General features: G+C 35.5%; 1 protein-coding gene across 3 annotated transcripts in view; it reads right to left on the bottom strand.

Moving 5' to 3' along the window:
- LOC138190059 (potassium voltage-gated channel subfamily KQT member 1) overlaps nucleotides 1–18,989 on the bottom strand; it is a 73,752-nt gene extending 54,763 nt beyond the window's left edge. For 2 of the 3 annotated variants that reach the window (XM_069132540.1, XM_069132541.1), the window contains exons 1-2: nucleotides 18,085–18,988; nucleotides 3,245–3,797 (exon numbers count right to left, since the gene is read on the bottom strand). In XM_069132540.1, coding sequence (XP_068988641.1) covers nucleotides 3,245–3,797; nucleotides 18,085–18,406 — 875 coding nt within the window. In that variant the 5' untranslated portion in view covers nucleotides 18,407–18,988. Of the gene's footprint in view, nucleotides 1–3,244; nucleotides 3,798–18,084 lie in introns of all 3 variants that reach the window. The other variant, XM_069132539.1, reaches the window with a different exon arrangement.
- Nucleotides 18,990–20,065: the final 1,076 nt, after the last annotated feature.

Below are 20,065 nucleotides of genomic sequence, written 5' to 3'. Positions count from 1 at the left end.
TTTTGATACTTATGCAGGTGATTGAGAACGTGGGCGGATCAAAGATGGATTTTTACTGTACACGAGGGCAGAGAAGCAAACGGGAATAAAACGGCGGTCAGGAACGATAGAGAAACTCCAGGGTAGCGGAGTACTTTCAACCATCGGCAGTTTGGCCATTCCTTTTAGTCAGCTTTTACGATGGCGTTTATTTGCAACGCTCGCCTCGCGAAACGCGGCATCGTCCAGGGTAAGAATACTTCATAGGGTATCGAGCGACGGTGATAACGTTTTTACGATTTCACGATTTGAGCGTTGAGAAATGGGACTGTGAAATGGGAATGCGTTAATGCGTGTGTATTTTTGTTTTCCTTTCCTTTTACGTCCACCGCTCTTATCGTTACGCGATGGGAACGAAGTTTCTACCAGAGGAAATATTTTGCACGATATTTATTAATCTCGAATAGGATTATATTTTACATGATTAATTGATATTATAATACGATAATAATCGTTTTCTACGTCGTAAAAGTAATTGATAATACTTGATATATTTTCGTTATTGCTTCGCTTTATTGTAAATGAGTTTCCATTAATAAATCATAGCGGATCATAAAAACCCTGTGTGCGTCAAGGGGTTGGCAGAAAAAATATTGCAGATGCTTCTGACAGTCGAGAAAACCGTTTACGCTTCTTACGTTTAATATACTTCTTACGATTAATTTTATGAAGATGGAAAAAATTGATCGTAAACGCAGATGTATAAACTGTTGGAAACTTATCTTGGTATAAATAATACAAACAATCGATATTACTCTCCTACAAAACCAATACGCATTTACTTGGAATATCAGTGTTTTGACAATTACGAATGTTTGTCTCTTTACGTTCTCCTTTTTCTCTCGTAATAGTATACCAATCCTCTATTTCTCGATTGCAGATCGTAAAGAAAGATGGAACTTTATTCGAGTAGTAGCTCTAAACTTTAAAACCTAGTTTACTGCTACTGCTGCTGCTGCTCGGCTAACAAGTAATGATAGACGATAAATAAAAGTAGCTAATAATTTAAAACTCTCATTATGTTAAGCCTTTGTAACACTTTGTAACCCCACGTGACTTAAAAGTTATATTGTCACGTTTATCAAGTTACATGGCTATACAACGTATTGCCTATATGAATCAATTTTGTTGAAGTAATTTCTATCTTTCTTACGTCATAATAATTCATTATTATATCTTTTCCTTACGAACAGTCAAGAACGTGATTAATAAACTGCGGATGTTTATGCAAATTCATATTTTCATAACATTACGACGACTATTTTATTTTTCATATTTTACATACTTTTTCATATCACGTACATTCTGTACGTCCTGAAATTCCACGATATCGTAATATTATTGCTGTGAAACTAGCGTATGGTAGTATTTGGCTTTAAACACGAGATATTGTTCGCAATAAAAAAAAAGTCATATTCACGCGTCGCATAAAATGGAAAAACGAGCGTGCATGTTTTACGCAGCATCTTTTCCCATCGGGAATTCCCACGAGTGATCGAGAAACACCTCGAGCGTGTTTTGTCAAGTGGAACGAGCCGACAGAATCGACGTACAATGAGAAACGCGCACGGAGACCGAAGGATCACCGTCAAACAAGCTTCGATGTCTATATAATATAACACAGGCGACGTAAAGACGATACAAAAGAATTTCGATTCACTTGTTGAATCGAGCCGTTTCTATTTCGAATAGCTGACGTTGCTTCCTATATAGATCGGAGAAATATTTGTCTTCGGGAACAGAATGCAGGATTGCAAAGGTATAGAAAATGGTGGATGATCCTTGAGAGGAAATGAATGGGGCTATTGATTAAAGCATACAGAAAGTACGAAAATATATATACGTCATTCCTATGTCTTAATATTTAAATATCGATCAATTAAATTCCAACATATTGTTACCATCATCGTATTCCTCCAAGTCAGAAGAGACGACATATTTATTTACAGAAGTAAATTATCATTTAATAAAATAATAATTAACATTCTTTTATAAATTGTACAATCATTTAGTACGTGTTCCTTCGCTTATAGTATTCTTCGAGAAAAAGCTAACGTTAGACAATTGTTTTTCCTCGTCTGTTTTTTGATATCTAATAAAAGTATAAGCTTCGAATCATTAACAGTATAGTGAAATTTCTTTAACAATTTCTCTAACTCTCTCTTTATTTATTGGCCAACTATTAATTTCGTTTAATTTCGTTAATTTGTTAAAGTGACTGTTTAAATATTGTCAAAGAAATAAACGATCACGATTGCCAATGGTTGACGCAACATGAAGAGAGATCTCAGTACTGAATACCAGAGTAACGAACCTGTCGATACGTCACTAATTCCTCGAGCAGTACGTTCAGAAAGGGAAATCTCTCTAATACTGATCCTGGAACATTAGCATACGACGAATCAATTTCACGTATGGTAGATCGGGCAAAATGTCAGTTTTGAATATTAATCCTGACGAAATGTAACTACTCTAATCAGATAGATATTAACATATATCGATTTATCGCTATTCATTCTGCCGGGAGAGAATCACATACGATATTCTGTGATAATTTTAATAGAAATTCGATTAAATAAAAGATGTTAATTGGATTTTCAACGATAAATATATTCTTATTTAAACAACTTAAAGATAAGATGTACGAAGGTGTAACAAATTTTACGAGCCACCCTAAACATACGTAAATTTCAATCTCAGTAAAATTCAATCTCAGTCGAAGAATCCCCTCAATCAAAGATCGAATAACGAACATTTCAATCTCACATTTACCCGCAGGTTAGATTGTTGCGCCATGAAACATCGAGAAAAACGATATAAATAGATGTAATTTACTTTAGAGCAAGTTCTAAAATAAGACTATTTAATGAAATTAGAGAGCATTCTACTTGAATTGCAAATTCACGCTCAAGTATTACAATTCTAACAACATATTAATATTTATCATTTAATCTGATCTAACATGTATGTTTACCTTTATCTTTATGTAAATTAACGTGGTTGTTAATGACCTCAACGAGCTGGTGCAACAGAAAAATGTAATTTAAACGGAAAGGACAGAAACAAGATCTCGTTGAGAAACGACATCCATTATACAACAACCTAATACGATGTTCCGTTCGTTGTTACGATCATCGATGTTAACCATCGCAACATCTAACCGATATAGAACCTCTCTCATAAAAACTGCATCAAAAGTACTCACACAGTGAAATGGTAGATGAAGCAGATCCACCCGCCAGGATGTTCCAGGAACACGTACAGTCTTTCCTGGAAAGTCTTGCCCTTTTTATGATGGAACACGTACTTGGCTTTAAAGGCCTGGTCGATGGGCAGATAGATCGGGTAATACGGATCGGGCACGCCAGCTTGGTTCAAGCTAGGTGGCTCAACCTCCGTGGCGTTCATATCACTATTGATAATGTCATCTTTGCTCTTCTTCCGGCGATATTTCCTTTTCATCGGCGTGGGCACCCTCTTGTGGTGTGCCTCGCCGAATCTCGGTGACCGGAAACGTCTGAGGAATGTGAAACGACGACTAGGCGAAGAGCTGGCCTCGTCCATCTGCGTGCCGTTGTCCTCGGTGTCCTCGGTCTCGCTGCCCGGCGTTTTCAATGCCGTGTCCTCCGATTCAAGGCAGTGCTCGGTGATGAGCTCGTCCTCGCTTGGCTGCAGGACGGCGTACGCCGTGCTCGACCGCCTTCCTGTGAGCCTAGAGCATTGGTCCTTGCTTCGTGGAAGACTCTCGTTGGTCTCACCTGGACATTTCCAGGATATTGCCGACTTGTGCTGAACTCGATAGATACACGCCGAGCGTCGCTTTCAGGATTCGATTTAACGCTAAGGATATGCAGCTGACGAATAAACGCGAACAGACGCAAACAAACATGAAGGAACACGAACGAACAAGACGGTATTAGTCTTCAACTGGTATCGTTCACCTAAGATACTTAAATAGAAAGTAAGGACCATTAACGCGTGTTCCACTGCCACGCGAATTTTATACATATGTTTACTTTGACCATTTTGACAACCACGATAGATCGAATTTTTACAAAATGTTGTATTATATTTGTTCATATTTATCTGACAATGACATCTAGATTATTCACATTCTAGATTATTGTTGACGATGTGTACTATTGTGCCGTCAAGCGACAGGATCGTGTTTATTAATGTTCGCTTGCGCTGCTGCTGGCAATGCAGTTTGCGGTTGCTCGTTAATGTTCGTCTCTGCTCATTCGTCAAGCGCAGATCCAGTTTAAGTATCGCGTTTGATGCTCGAGGCGGTAAATACGATCGAAATTGATTATAGGCTGCTTACTTTTGGGAACATTTCTAGTTCTAAGGTGATTTATGTAAGGTAATTTACGTAACGATGTGATATTGGGAAATGATTATGACACATTTCGGTACGATAGGAACAGGAATTAATAAATTAAGATCGAGTTTGTAAGATACACTCGCAGCAGGGATTAATTATATTTGAATTCGAAAATGTAGAATATAGTAACGCTGGTTTCTTTTGTGGATACACAACGAAGACGTCAAGACCTTCTTCTCTTTCTTCTTTCAACGAAATATCACAGTACGTTAATCAATAATACATAGATAATTTTAATGAATTCCTGAATTTTTAATGAGTCATTCAACTCAAGTGGAAGATATCGAAGAGTTAAGAGTGCTTCAACCGAATACAATTAGCGCTAAGCTTCGTAAAAAAATCTGAAAAATTATGTCAACGATCGAAAATTCAGAAATCTTCGACACTTGCTGTCTCCTTACTACCCTGAAGTCTGACTTCATAGCGAACAGTATACTATGGGGAACTTCATTTTTAAAACAGAAACTTTCTATGCGATATTATATTCCAATTTATATCTACATACATCTGATTAATAATTTTTAAATTTTTCATATCAACTATTTTTCCAGCATTTTTGGAGTGTTCGGATGTTCGATTTTCGATTGAGCGAGCTATCGCTAAACGACGAAAGAACATTTTATTTTAATTTACATTTTAATGTTGCCTTCAACTAGAAGAAGAATGACCATTCGCTCGTTTGATCTAACCGCGCTTTAAAATTTCCAAATCTATTTCGATTTGACGATCTGGCTACTTCGATTTGCGATCCTAACACATCCTATCAATATTCTAAAAATGTCAATAAATAAACGTCGGGATTGTAGCAGTAATTTTCGTTTCCATCAAATCCCGGGAACCAGTTTTACGTTTGATTCTTCTCATAGCTCACTGATTACTCGACCATTGACCGCTCGTTCGTTGCAATTGGCTTTTAGCAAAACTCCTAGTCAATTTTACGGGACAACGGACAACAATTCCTCAAACAGTTACAAACGCGTCACGCTTTTCCATCCTCGATCCTTTTCTATACCATTGCGTATTTCTAGAACATTCATCGTGTAATCGATTCAAGCAAACGATCGCTGGTAAAACGTTTCGATTGATTTCTGAAAAAATTTGTCAGTTCTGATTGTTTCGCGTGATACGTTAATAGCCAGAATGACATTCCATTGATGACAAATTCTATCGTCGATCATGCGACATCTCTATCTCGCCACATTGGCAGCTCGATACGGCTTATGCGGCCTGAATTTTGTAACGCGAGGGAAGAGCGAATTTCTGGGCAAACGAGCCTAGGGATTTCGGGCTGATCGATCGACACGATGAATGGATGCCTCGAAGTACAAAAGAACGTTTGCCTCTCAATAGGATCGAAACTGATCAGTTTGGTTCTAATAAGTGCTTCGTCGTGGCTTTGATTGTGACTCTCGTCTGATACTTCATTGTTGAGAATATTAATAAGCGATTAATAGGTGGAATCAAAAGATAAACGATTGATAGAAATAAAGATCGATAGAAGAATAGAGATCGGCAAAATTAAAATTATTTGCATGTAGCGGATTTAGATGTTCGAAATATAAATTTCAGTCACGCTAGGTACATTCTTAGTGACTCAAAAAGTACAAGAAATTTATTTTTAGATCCTATAGATAGAATTTAACATCCAATTGAAGTGTTTCTCGTTGCTCGATAGATTCAGAAGAAACATATTTCTCCGTGAGATTCAAAATTAATAAATTATCAGAAGTTATTAACTAAAGAATGTATTTCAATTGTGAATTTCCAGTCAGAAAATGATGTTTATTCTATTACGCCAAGCGTAATACTGAGAGGCGATCGATGTAGTATGTATAACCTTCACGAATATGTCAATTATTCAAAAGAACATAAGATGAAAATATAAGGTTCTATGTATTTAATAAAAGATTTTCATAACCTTCGAGAAAAATTACTTTTTTCTTTAACACGCAACGGTTGTGCTTAACAATAGTTTCCCATTGTAAAAAGCTATAAAATACTTAACTATTCTCTCATTTTATACACTGCTACCCGTCGTTTACCATCTACGACGTTCTGTAATAAAAAAAACCTGTAATAGCTAGAATATAGGAGAAAACTACTTCTCATTAGAAGAAACTACCTAAATCATATGATAATATCATATCGACGATACTGGAGGCCAACATTTCACGAAGCGATAATATTTATAGCCCTTATTCGCCACGCTGCTACGTTTAAATCTTCATTCTTTTAAGGAACAAAGATTTTCGTTATCGAAAATATAACACGTGTGACTTTAGTTTTCAACTAATAGTCGTAAAATGGAAATAAAACACTGTTTCGTATTCAGCCTTCGAGCAACCGTATTTGCGACAGTGTTACGTCTCGCCGTTGGAATGTTATCACAAAAGAAGTGACAATCACGATGCGTCTATGGAGTTTGCGACATTTATCATGCCGAGAACATACTTACTATCCAATATGAAAAGGCGATATTTCTTGAAGATTAATTATAATTTTAAATTCCGTTGCTTTCTATTCCTATTATTTGAATTTGGTATAAATAAATGGTATTGATTTGTTATGAATTCCACAAGCTCTAATTTTTCAAGTTAACTTTAAGTGAAACGGATAAATAAATTTCTAATAAATAGTAATAATACTAAAACTGTAATTTTGTTCTCTTCGGCGTATATTCGTTTAATTTGAATATCGTCTTGATCCACGTGCATCGTAGTTGTTATAAAAGTGATAAATAACATTATGAAAAAGTTCGCTCGGAACCATTACGAGATTTTAAATTACGGTATAAAGAATACGAGTATATTCAACATGGTTTTGTTATAGTATATCGTATCGTTTAACCTTTGAACTTTGATATTACTATTATATTATTTTAATAGGCATACTGTTTATCAACCAGTAATTAACTTGATTCAATGTGACAAATAACTGACGTTTGGATTGGGTTCATAGACTTGATTACGACATGTGCTCTACAAACAAATGATGAATTTCACCGCTGAATTAATTATTCGATTAATTGACCCGACTATAATCAAATTATACGGGCACAATTCACGGTAACAATCGTATCACCAAATAGCTGAAAATGACGCGCAGCTGGATATTTGATATAAATGCATAAGGGCGATTGATAAAATATATTTTAAAATGTGTTTCAATAAAAAATATAATACATTCTGACTTATTTAAATCAACTGTGATAATTTAATAACGCAATAACGTTCCAATAATTTTAATTTAATATAATTTCACTACGATACATGATAATTAACGATTAACATAGTAATAATTTTTTGCGTTTTATAACCAACTATAATTCATAACAAATATATACGAGGTATACGTGACAATCTTAAACTACAAACTTTTATCATAATCTCTTTCCTTTCTCTCTTTGCGGTAGAACTTTCTTCCTATACTATTTTGATCGACAGGCAACGTACGAAGTCCCGACACTGACCACTTCAATACTGTGCAAATGCAAGACTTTTTGAACGAAGCATAACTATGACGTGTAGTAAGTAGAGATTCTAAGAATAAATGGGAACACAAAGGATACGAATACGATTCAATAGCGTGCAAAAGTTTTCAACAAGCTCGACCACCTTCTATTTTCTACCATGTATAAGGACAACGATTTTCATGAACCTTGGATACATCAAGTTCTCCATTCCGTTCGAAGAATCTTCATGATCGTATCGTAAAATTATCACGAAAATTCCTTCTATGAGACACGCCGGCTGTAGTATTAACAAAGCAAGGAAATTGTACGAGGAATCTATCTCGCGCTCATTCCATTGATAAACAGATGAATCGTTCGCCGAGTAGGAATTATTCAAATATTTGATCCAATGAAAATCGTTAAGGATTCGCAATTCCAGCTAGCGCGAAGCTAGTTCTATCGATTGATTCTGATATTTTCTTTGAGAAATATTTACCTGTTTCTTATATTTCTTTTCCCTCCGTACTCTTTCTTCGTTTGTCCCGCTAATGAGTTTAGACTTTTACACGATCGAATCACGATTTTGCAGTGTCGCAGTCGATCAAGATTTTTCTATTTCGCCGCCGGTGTAGCAAGAGTAACAAAAACGGCTGAGAGATTCGATTATCGACCACGTACGTGACGGTTATATTTCTCAGCATCAATTGAAGTAACGAGATTGCTCGACATGTCGCTGTATATCGGCTGCCTTCTATAGTACAACAGATCTAGACCGCTTATCTGTTGTGGAAAATCGGTCGAGTGAATATCGGAAGATACGAAATTTTACGACGCGCTGTTATTAATAAACGAAAATTCTATCGATAGCTAGTTCCATGGAGAATCGTGCAAGTGAGATAGGAAATTTTTCTTATAAGCAGAGGATTCAGATCAGTTTGCCATAACTCGATACTTCGTGGATACTTACGATACGATAACTTGTAATACGTGACTTATAAAATTCCTCATTTATAATATTACTACGATGCGTATAAAAAGGCAGAGGGAAAGGCTATGGTGAGAAAATGTTTGCTACGAGTTTCAAAATGAAATCAGGTATTACTTAGTATTTTACATTATGAAGCAGTTCTATTATCAAACTTATTTTAAATGGCTTTAGCTTATTTTTAATATAAGTAAATAAAAGTAAAGTTTCTTATCGGATTCAGACTGAGGCTATATTAAAAGACACGAGTTTTCGCGATCAAATTGTTGCGCAAGGAGATGGTGAAATTAGATTAAAAACTCTTGCATTGAAGTTCCATGATGGGAAAGCAGATGGTGACAAGCTGTTACTGGTTTGAATTTAACGCGTATTACAGTACGTCGAAGAAGTATTGAAAATTACTGAAACTCATTTATGCTTTGTTCAAATATTAATTATATTATGTAAATTCGATATTCGCGAAACAGATAGTACCTACGTCACAATAAAATCACATGAAAGATGGAATATTATTTGATACCTTATAATAGAAAGTAATTCTACTAACAAAGCTTCTTCTGATGCTTGTATTTTAATAACGAAATCTGACATCGAAGATCGATCGGTAAAGTATTAGAGGAGCGAAAGTTTTGTAACGAGATTCTAACGGTATCAAAAGTCTTTGTTGATGGCTCGTTACGCGAAAGTCTATGAACTAAAGTTAGAAATTTCTTGCCTTAAAATTTAACAAAAGACTGAAATTATGATACGAGTTTAACATTGAATATAAAAATGAAATATGATATTAGCAAACCAAATATGTATTCAGAAATACAAATAATTATAAAAAAATACTGACAACAGTCGGTCACCTATATATTTTGGAGGCTGTAAGACTGTGTTTTATCACGATCGGGATGAGTAAAGATACACCACTAACGAGATGACCCGATAATTTATGCTACAGGGCAGATTCTATACACTCCAGTGAATTCTACTTTAAACAGAATTAATTAGTGGACTTCGATTACTGAGTCTTCGTGGACTTGAAGCTTTACTGCGAAACTGTAAAAACGAATAAAACCGACAAAATTTCATCTATTTCTGTATTATTCCGTTATTTCTCTTTTGCCGCGAGTATCTTATGTTAAAAACAAATTAAACTCGGTAAAATCGAAAATTTTAATTAAATCCAAACGATCTTACTAAAAAATGGTCCTGAATTTTTAGAAATTTTTTGCAACACGAATCACTGCACTCTCAAAAAATGATTAGATATATTATCACAGAAATTATTGATTTCAATCGTCCTTATGGACTTTATGAACCAATGAACGCTATTATGGATTGTAACACGTTCTAAAAGATCGTCTATAGTTTTCTATTTGTGTAAAGTTACACGAAGCTCGGGGTTTTGAATCGAACAAAAGAAACGCTTTAATTTAGGTGGCAAAGGCTACATCCAATTAAAAACCGATGTAAAAGCACAAGCCTTTCATTTATTGGAGTTAGTCTTTTTTCTTATAGGTAACACCCCGATACACTGTTATCGTTAACTTTATTCCCTTGTAAAATGATAACCGAGCTCCCACGAAACGACTACGATATTGAATTTCTAATTCTTTAAACATTTTTGACGAAAAACTTAAAAGATTCCATTTTATACAACAATTGGCATTTCTGCGATTTCCGTAGTAATTGGTAGATTCATAGAACTAAAATATAAGTAGAGTTAATATAATCTTTCTTTGCACAGTACAAATTGAAATTTAGATTTGCTCATTGTTTAAATGATTCGCCTTAATGCCACATTTTCTTCGCGCATCGAAAGTCTTTTTGTTCTTGTCGAAATGAGAACGTGATTACAATAAATTAATTAATTAATTAATTACGTGATAAATAAGGAATGTTTGTGAAGGATTGTCTGAAACTACCGATGAGATTCCCAGTGTGTCGACTTTTCATCCAATACATTACAGGAATAAAGTTTCCCACCTAAATCAAAGTTTTGGAAGTCTACTTAAAGATATGAAACTTGCATTCTTATTAATTAAAGCGGACCTATAACATATTCAACGAGGACCCAAGAATAGGTACAGTTGTTGAATGATTAATCGCCTATTAGCCACAAATCGATGTGATATTTGGCCTTTCAAAACTTCCCGTTAGACAGCTACTATCAGATTATTATTTATCACTGCGCTGACACTCTGCCTTCGAAGTGTCAAATGCAAAGTGCTGTTCGCTCGACAACTAAAAACTAAAGTTACTCATCTCATTAACTTCCTATATACATGTATCGCTAAAAATTACGTGGTAGTGTAAGAAATAAGAATAAACTGATAAGAAATATCGACATTGCTTATTTAAATTTTTAAGAGCCGATTAATATTCGTTAGCCGTTCAATAGTTATCGAGCGTTGATCATTTACATTTTGTCAAATCTCTGCTTCTATATTTCCTTTCTGGAAGAGAACTAGTCGTAAAGTTACCTAACCGAAATCACAATGATAATAAAAAAGATAACTTGACAGTAGTATATACTATAAGAGTTCGATATATTAACTATACTGCAACTAGCAATCTTCACCACGAACGAATCTTAAAATCTGCGAAAGTTAACGAAATTGGACGTCCAATTAAAACGCGTACGATCGAGCCTGCAGTTCGCCGGCGGACAAAGAAAATTGGTGCACGGATCGAGCTAAAAATGCGCGAACAGTGCACGTGGAGACCAGATACCGATACACGCTAGGCCGATAAATTGCTTCGAATTATCTGCACGCTCATCGCCAGCACTTCCTTTTCTCTTCGAGCAGCGACCACCTCTATAGGCCGTACAGATAAATTCTAACGATTACATGCAATTTCCCCGGGACATTAGCGAACGAAGAATCGGAAGTTGGAGCAGCTATAGCGAGCTGTGAGATATTCATCGGGAACCACTTCAACTTCGACCGAAACCGATTCGCTGTTTCCAAAGAAAGAAGAGAAAACAAAGAAGGATAAGAACGAGAGTTTCGTTCGATGATCTCTTTGCGCGCTTCGCCAATACTTCAGAACACTGGTCGTAATTTCACGTAGCTGATCTAAATTTCCTATTTCCACGATCTACGATTCTATGCGACACGAGATATTGTCGCATTATGCGACAGAGACGATTTATTTTTTTAACATTGTCCCTTCTTTCTCGCTCAATCTCATTTTTCCCTTTTCGATTACACCATAAGAGGATTTTCTATATGTCTGTTTTAGGAAAACCAGAGACTGGGAGAAGTAGAAGTAGAGGAAGGGCGGAGAAAAGTAAAATTATTGGAAAATAAAGTACAAGTAAAAAGTGGGTAAAGAAGGGACGAATGAACGGACGAATGATGTGCAATGGGGAGAATGTTTATATAGAAATAAAGTATTTAGAGATAGAGAGAAAGGACAATCGAAGCATCGATATATTCTTAGGCTACTGTAGTCATCAAGTAAGTTTAGCTTTAGTTTTGTTTCATGTTTGTAAACTACGTACAGCCAAGTTTAATTTCCAAGCCAAAAGGCTGCAATGAATAATTACAATTATATGTGTCTTTTGTTAAAAACGTGTTTCAATTCCAGATAATCTTCTATCAACAATGATAATAAAAATGTAACTTAACTAATAATGGACATATGGAAACTTTTGTTACGAGTGAATTTAAAATTTTGCCAAAACTAATCAAACTAAATCTCTAGTTAAAACCCGAAACGCGTATCATTGGATTTAATTTTTGTATAATCCGACGTTTTTGCTGGAAAATCGTGCAACGCCGAGAAATATATGAAATCACGAAAGAAATGTTGACAAGATACCTGTAAATATTAACGCAACCATCCGCGTATTCTCATGTCCACATCAACGAGTTTGTACACTACAGCGGAACGGATTACAGGGACGTAATAGAAAGGTCAATGGCGTTCATACTCGTAATCGATAATATAATAATTCCGTCCTGATGTAGATTATATACTCGAACAATGTCGTGCGTTATACTCGACCACGTTCTGAGCATCGAAACTCGCGTTATCCTACGTGTTCATTCAGCTAACATTACTGTAACCGCATTATTACAACCGAGCAATGTTAATATCAGGACCACAAGTCCTATTTAATCGATATTATTAACTAACACCATATCCAAAATTTATTGTTACACTATTCTAATGAAAATGTGTCATTTTCTATTTAAATTTCTACTTAAACGTATCGATTAAATTTTTCATCACGGTTAACTAAGTTTCCGATTAATGGCTATTCTCCTAAAGCGATACAAGGTAACGTAAACAATGCCGCGCTTGAACTAGCTAACCCAAACATTGCCAAATCACAAAATAAAATTAAGTAAAAATGATAAGCGTATATGGATGAAAATAATTAATTCTTATATTGAAATGGAAGAAGCATATGCATATGTAATTTCCACGAGTATGGAAATTCGGCGAATAAATATCAGCGAACAAATACATGTTATGAAACGTAACTATACATGATATACTATATACTATATAACTATATATGATATATATGTTTGTATTAATTTAGCATGATTGCTCCGTTATAATAATTGGAAATTCGGAAATCTATGTACGAAATATACGTATACTGAATCGATACTTCTTTTTTTCCATGCACGTCTCTCTTATCGAAGGATATAATACAATTGAAATATATGAAATTGTGAAATCTAAAGCAAAATAATACAAAGCCAGCGTTTATGATTGAAAAGAGTTAAGAATTATTCCAATGCTCCACCGTCAGGTGAATGGGATCGTTTTATTCTATCTTGAGACAATGAATTTCACGGATCCTCCAGCTGAACATTCAGTCCGCTCAGAGAAACTTACTCGAAAACGGAAGCCTTGTTAAGAATGCGTTAACCCAACGTTCGCGTTGGGAGAAACGGTGAATACGAATAATTTAACTTCCCAGAATCAGCTGCAGGCAAGTTCCCTCGTACAGGTGAAACACACTTAGAGACAGGGACAGAAGATTACTTGAATCGTCATGAAATCCAGCAAAGAATGTAATTGTACTGCGTGGAGGCGGATTTTCGTAAAACTTAATTAGGCTGTATTATCACTACGATCATTTAACTTTAACGCTAGCCGAAACTCACTTTCTCTCGTACTGCGTGTATTACAGCAATGGACGTTTAAGATACATACTTTTTTAGAGCCGAACAATTATAAAGATTAATAATTATTAACAATTGTTAATAATCGTCAAAGGTAACGCTGATTTTCAATTATAAAATATGATGATATTTTATATTAGGTTGTCCGAAAAGTGTCTTTCTTTTACAGACGTCTTTTACAACGACGTATTTTTATACGAACATGAAACCTAATCTGTCGAACGTTGTGATCTTTATCTTGATAAAACAAAATAATATAAAACGAAAAATGTTGTGTATCTATTATTTTCTTATAAAACGAAAGAAACTTTTCGGACGACTTAATAATTTGTATGACATATGGTTATATTATACAAAATATAACGTGAAATTAATAATAATGTAGTAATGATTGATAAATATTTACGAAACGATGCTAAGAAAATTTGTCGGCCAAGCTCCGAAATGCATATAGAAAATTTCATGACACGAAAGTGGCGATATAGGAGTCTCTCTTTATTGATTGTAAATAAATATAACTCCCCTGTAGTGTTAATAGGGGCATCTGCATATCGATGGAAGCTCCCTGATATTTCATAATGAGTCGCATGGAAAATCGAGAATCAAGCGTGTTTCACTCACCGAGCAAGCACCAAAGGACAAGAGATTTTTCAGTTTTCCTAGCGAGGGAAACAAACGTCCCCTTGTTGTTGCTTATTTTTATCTCAAAGACAAGATATTCTTAGTATACTCGAGAAAAACAACTAACATGCTAAGTAAGGGAATGCTCTCTTTGCAACTGATTCAAATTTTTGGAAATTGCAAACAGAAAGATACCACAGGGTAAAAACAGATAACTCTTGGTCGAATAAATAACGGGTGAAGCAGATGAAAAAATGGATGGGAAAAAGATAGCGACAAGTTCGAGAAAGCAGAGATGAAATTCGTTCGAGAATATTATTTTTGCGATTACTAGAGGCGTAATTTTATTCGTTAAAACATTGCGTTATAAACGTTGATCCAATATAACTATTTTATTAAATGATACGTATATTTGTTTACCAAGGGTCCTTTACAATCGCGGATATTCGAATACTGAAGTTTTCCATGAGATAATGGTAATGAAGACTGAAACTCCTACAGACTTGTCTAAATAAATATAAATTTTACTCTTAGACGCAAATCCCCAAAGTAAAAATTGCGCGTCTCTTATTCGGATGAAAAATATCTCTACTTACGTTCTATTTCTTTAGCGATGTTCATAGAAATATGAATCTGCAAAAACGTCCGCAGCCTATTTATTAAAGGAAGACCGAACTAAGTAACATTCAACGAGGAACCATAGAAGAAGGCAGAATTTTGCTTTTCTCCTCGAACAAAGGAGAAAGGAAAAAGATTGTGAAAGGGAAGAAACGAGTGAAATCTTTCGCTCACCGCAACGAAAACACAGCTATTACTTTATTTCACGTGTTCACGAAATCAGTCGCTCTTTTTTCAAAGAAGATTACACTCCAGCCGGCTTTCCTTCCGAGCTTCCGTATAATACAAGGCAAGAAGCTAAAAATCACCAGCTCGTTGCCTACTTTCCACCGAGCTGTGAAACGAGAGTCACCTAAAAGCCATCACGACGGCTTAAGGGACACTTTCAACCGGCGTCGTGCTCTTTTGATATTTCAATTCTCTTTTTTTTTTTTGTTTTTTTTACTATCTTCCGGAGAGTTAAGAACGAAAAGAAATCCTGCTAGAACAAACTGCTAGAACAACGTTTAAAACGGAGCGAATAATTTGTTAATTCGAAGACGAGATCTAACGAAGCCGGTTCTGTAAAAACCGCGTAAGAAGATTTCGATCGTTATTTCGTGAATGAAAAAGTTAAGCGGATCGATCGTTTGCGATAAGAAAGAGGAACATTTTACGATAGGAAACTATCGTAGTAGTTGTTTGATACTGCTAAACTTTTTGGTATCAAGCTTAATCCGTTTTAGTTTATTTACGGTTGCGATATAAATTCGACTTTTGTCCTTTATACTGCTCCTTTTAATTGGTTTTTTGTGGCAAGAAATTTTATAACAGCAAGAGAATCGGCAAAGACGAATTAGTTCGCCAGTTGAAAATCTTTGTTCTTTTCTAAATAAATAGATCGATTTGTAAATTAATAGCGAAAGTAATTATCAATTTATCAACAATCGCCAAGTAAATAATTTTTATCAAAATACGTAGCAGTTGACAGGTTAGTTAATTCGATTAAATAACTTTAGTATGTACTTTCCATAATATCTGGTATAAAATCAAGGAAGTATATTACGAATATTTAGGAAAAATAGTTCGCGCAAGTTTTCTACAGACAATGTTCTCAAAGTCGGTCAAACTATGCTGACGTATTCTATTTGCGAAAGATAGCCAGAATTCACGTATACAAGTTTGATTGTGGCCACGCTCTCTGCTTCAAACTAACTAGGCAGAGGTTTTATTTCTGAATTGTTAGAACTCGACTTGTTCTAGCGATATGGTCGATAGTAGAAAAAGTCTGGTGTACTACGTGTTACTGACAATTAAAAAAATGAAACGTAGATTCTTAGAACATCTACGCATCTTATTGTAACCTAAACGAAATTTTAATGTCATTTACGTTTAGTTTGATTCTATGATAGATACTCAAAATTAAACAGTTTTTTCGTAAATTGTTTTTTGTAAAGATATCTTCGTATCGAACTTGTAATTGCATATGACGATATATTGATATTTTAAATTGAGGCTACAAATACTGAAGATGATGACCTGTGACAGCTTTTGCTTGCAATTATCTTCAAAACAAACCCACAAATTTTTTTCATTCGATTTATGACACTTTTTATATTTTCAATTTATCGACACACGATTAGTAGTTAGTTCATAGTAATTCATAGTATTATTAGGTTCATGCTATGGATAACGTAATTATGATCGTGTTACAATCAAAACTCACGAAGAAAATTGTTTTTAATGAATGTAAAACAACGTTCAAATTATCAGATTATTAGAGTAACAGAATATCAGACAAAGAAAAATTAAATAACACACAGATTACATGGCTCTCTGCCGTTCATTTGCTTTTAGTTAACGTAAAAGAATATCTGATGCAATAAAAAATAATTCTGACGTTAATAATATCAAAACAAATATCGACAGCTTCTAAATATCTTTTAATTAGATACTGCCGAAACGTAGGTAATATTTCACACGAAACTCTTTCTGTGTCGTTTTATTACAAATTTCCCGTCCTCGTGTGAAACTTATCGATGCAATTTAATCCTTTGTGAACGAAACATTATTCAGGTTCAATTTAAAAGCAAATTAATTGTAAACGACAAAGTTTTAATTTTGAAAATTTATCGTGCTGTTGAAAATTCCATAGAACATTGAAGCTTCAATGTCGAAAATATCTTGGAACATTAACATGTAATGTTATTGACAGAAAATCTAATGTAACGCAAGAGTCCCTGTATCTCTCACTCTCTCTCTCTCTCTCCCTCTCTTCATAAATATCAACTTTTGGTACCTACTGAAAGTATTCCAATATTAATACTCGTTCACAAAATATCAATTCAATTAATCGAATTCGAATTCTATTGCATCTGTACAAGAAATCTATCTTCTGTTTGATTGTAGAATCGGACGGTTCATAAGGGCTATAAACACGAGACAAACCGAAGGAAATAGAAGATACGAGAGCGAAAGAACGAGGCTGTTTTTTTCTAAGGTTTAATTTATGACAATAGATCATTAGAGAATCAAGAACGATCAAATAAATTCAACTTCTTAAAAACCAGTATTCCAAGAGCAAATTTATAACAATACGAAGACTGATATAACTTGAGACACCACCAAACCCCCTAAACTAACCACAACAACTAAAGACACGATTGAAATCTACGATATTCGTAGAGAATCACGTGTCGAAACAACCTAATAGAAGCATCTTTGTACAAGAAATTGTAACAACGAAACAGAACAACAGAAATCACCGAAAAACCAGCAGTATTCCTATAATTTCAGTGGGCAGCCAAAAATCTTCCGATCGTTACACCATATAGAACGAACTGAGTTTCCTCGGCTAGTCCGAGTATACCTGAATGCGTGCACTTCTTATGATTCTGATGACCTTGGCAGTTAACATGGTGTCCGTGAGAATGGTGCGTAGGATGATGCTGCTGGCGTTGCTGGTGCTGATGCTGGTGCTGATGCTGGCTGATCGGCGATTTAAGCACGCTCAGCACCAGATCCTCGTGAGATGGCACGATCGTCGTGAGCTGCCTGCTCTGCCTGTATATGTTCTCCTGCTCCGCGCGGTTCATCCTGCATCCAAGTCGTCGACGTTGCAAATAAAATCCCGGATACCATTCGTGTCTCCCTCGACCCGGACCGCTACCTAGCATAACAGCGTGCAGCATCCCGACGCTCTCTTGCAGCAAGAACTTTCGTTCATCTGACCCACCGCCAGACGATTCTCCCTTTTTTTCATGGTCGTCTCAGATCTATGATCACTTCACGATACGCGGTCTTCTTTCTTTCTTTTTTCTTTTCTTTTTTCACAACTTGATAAAATACACGTTTTATACGATTTAAACACTATTCGAGTATTTTGTTACACCGATTCCGATTCAATTTTCAATTCAGGGAACAATGGAAGTAATAACGTTTCCGGTTAAAGATTGCGTGTGCAACTGGTCATCGTTTGATGAAACTATTTATGATTTCGGGTGCTAATTAAGCACTGATAAACGTCTCTTAGTACGCTTTAATGGGTTCGTTCGTTATGCCAATTTAAGGGGAAATGAACGCGACGAGTACCTTTCTTTTTAATGCAACACCCGATTTATGTTGTTTGAACACTATTTGGACATTGGAAACGTTTAACTCACTTCTGACGCAGTTTGATAACGATTTAATTGGATTAGGATTTTAGGTTGAAGATTCCCAGACGATTCTTCCACATCGTTTAACGAAACATTCGATTTGTGGCATTTTAACGCTATCTGAATATTTTGATGACGAGATTTTAGGGGAGAACATTCTCGCACATTCCTTCACCACAATTTCGTAAAGCACTTAATTCGTGGAATTTGAACGCAATAGTTACGCACTGGAGCCATTCAATTTTGCGCTAAACTTTGATGAACTGATTTTTCATAGTTACGATGTAGTAGCCTGACCTTAAAATTGTATTACAAATTTTAACAAGTTCCGTGCGATTAATATCAAACTGATGAAATTCGTATACTTTGAGAAACTAACGCGTAATGAGGATCGTAGTCTTTGAATGTTTTAATCTTTCATGCGTATATCTTGTTAGAAAAAGGATTTTTCGTGAGTGCGGATCTTCCAACTCGAATCTCTAAGCTACTATCACATTTTCGAAATTCCGAATTCGCTATTAAACACTGGGCCAATCTTTCCCTAAAGTCTTGTATATGTGTAAACACTTTTTGCGATGGAAAACAAAAGAATAAGAACTAATGCCAAATTAAACTGCTTTCTACTCGCAGCTTAAATTAACCGCAGATAATCACGAGCTTGATCAAAAATTTCTTAACCACTTTGATCCTCGAACGCGAAATAGTCGATCTGAAATTGTAACGTTTTCTCTTCTTGCAATTTGAATCAAGTTTACGCGATCATTAGCCTATTGGTAGAAAGGTGGCAAAGGGGATCAATCTCTGCCCAAGATCGTTTCCTATCGTAATTCAAATCAATCGCGAACTATCGTAATTCACAGAGATCGTGCGTTTCAATCTCACATGGAAATTAACGACACTTTCCTCCCCCTTCTTCTAAAGTACTTTCTTTTTTATCCAGTTCTCGTAGTTTTCTCCTGTTGTGTCCATGTAGTTTTTCCTGCTGTCGCAACAAAACGACCCTCCATTGCCTTTCCTTGTTTGTTCTTCGTTCTTTTTCCCTTGAGAAGTATCGAGCAATTTCACTCGTTGTCCAACTTCTTCTGCCTTGCAATGCTGTTTCCCTCGCGATATCTCTCGTTCCTCGTTCGGTCCACAATCCCGCAAAAGCGATTAGCTCTCGTAATATACTTTGCCTCGTCGATCGACTCGTCC

The sequence above is a fragment of the Bombus flavifrons genome, chromosome 2, assembly GCF_040668555.2.
Source record: "Bombus flavifrons isolate JBK064 chromosome 2, iyBomFlav1_principal, whole genome shotgun sequence".
NCBI classification, from domain to species: Eukaryota; Metazoa; Arthropoda; class Insecta; order Hymenoptera; family Apidae; genus Bombus; species Bombus flavifrons.
Note: the sequence above shows the minus strand (reverse complement) of the source record. Positions and strands in the feature narration are given on the sequence as shown.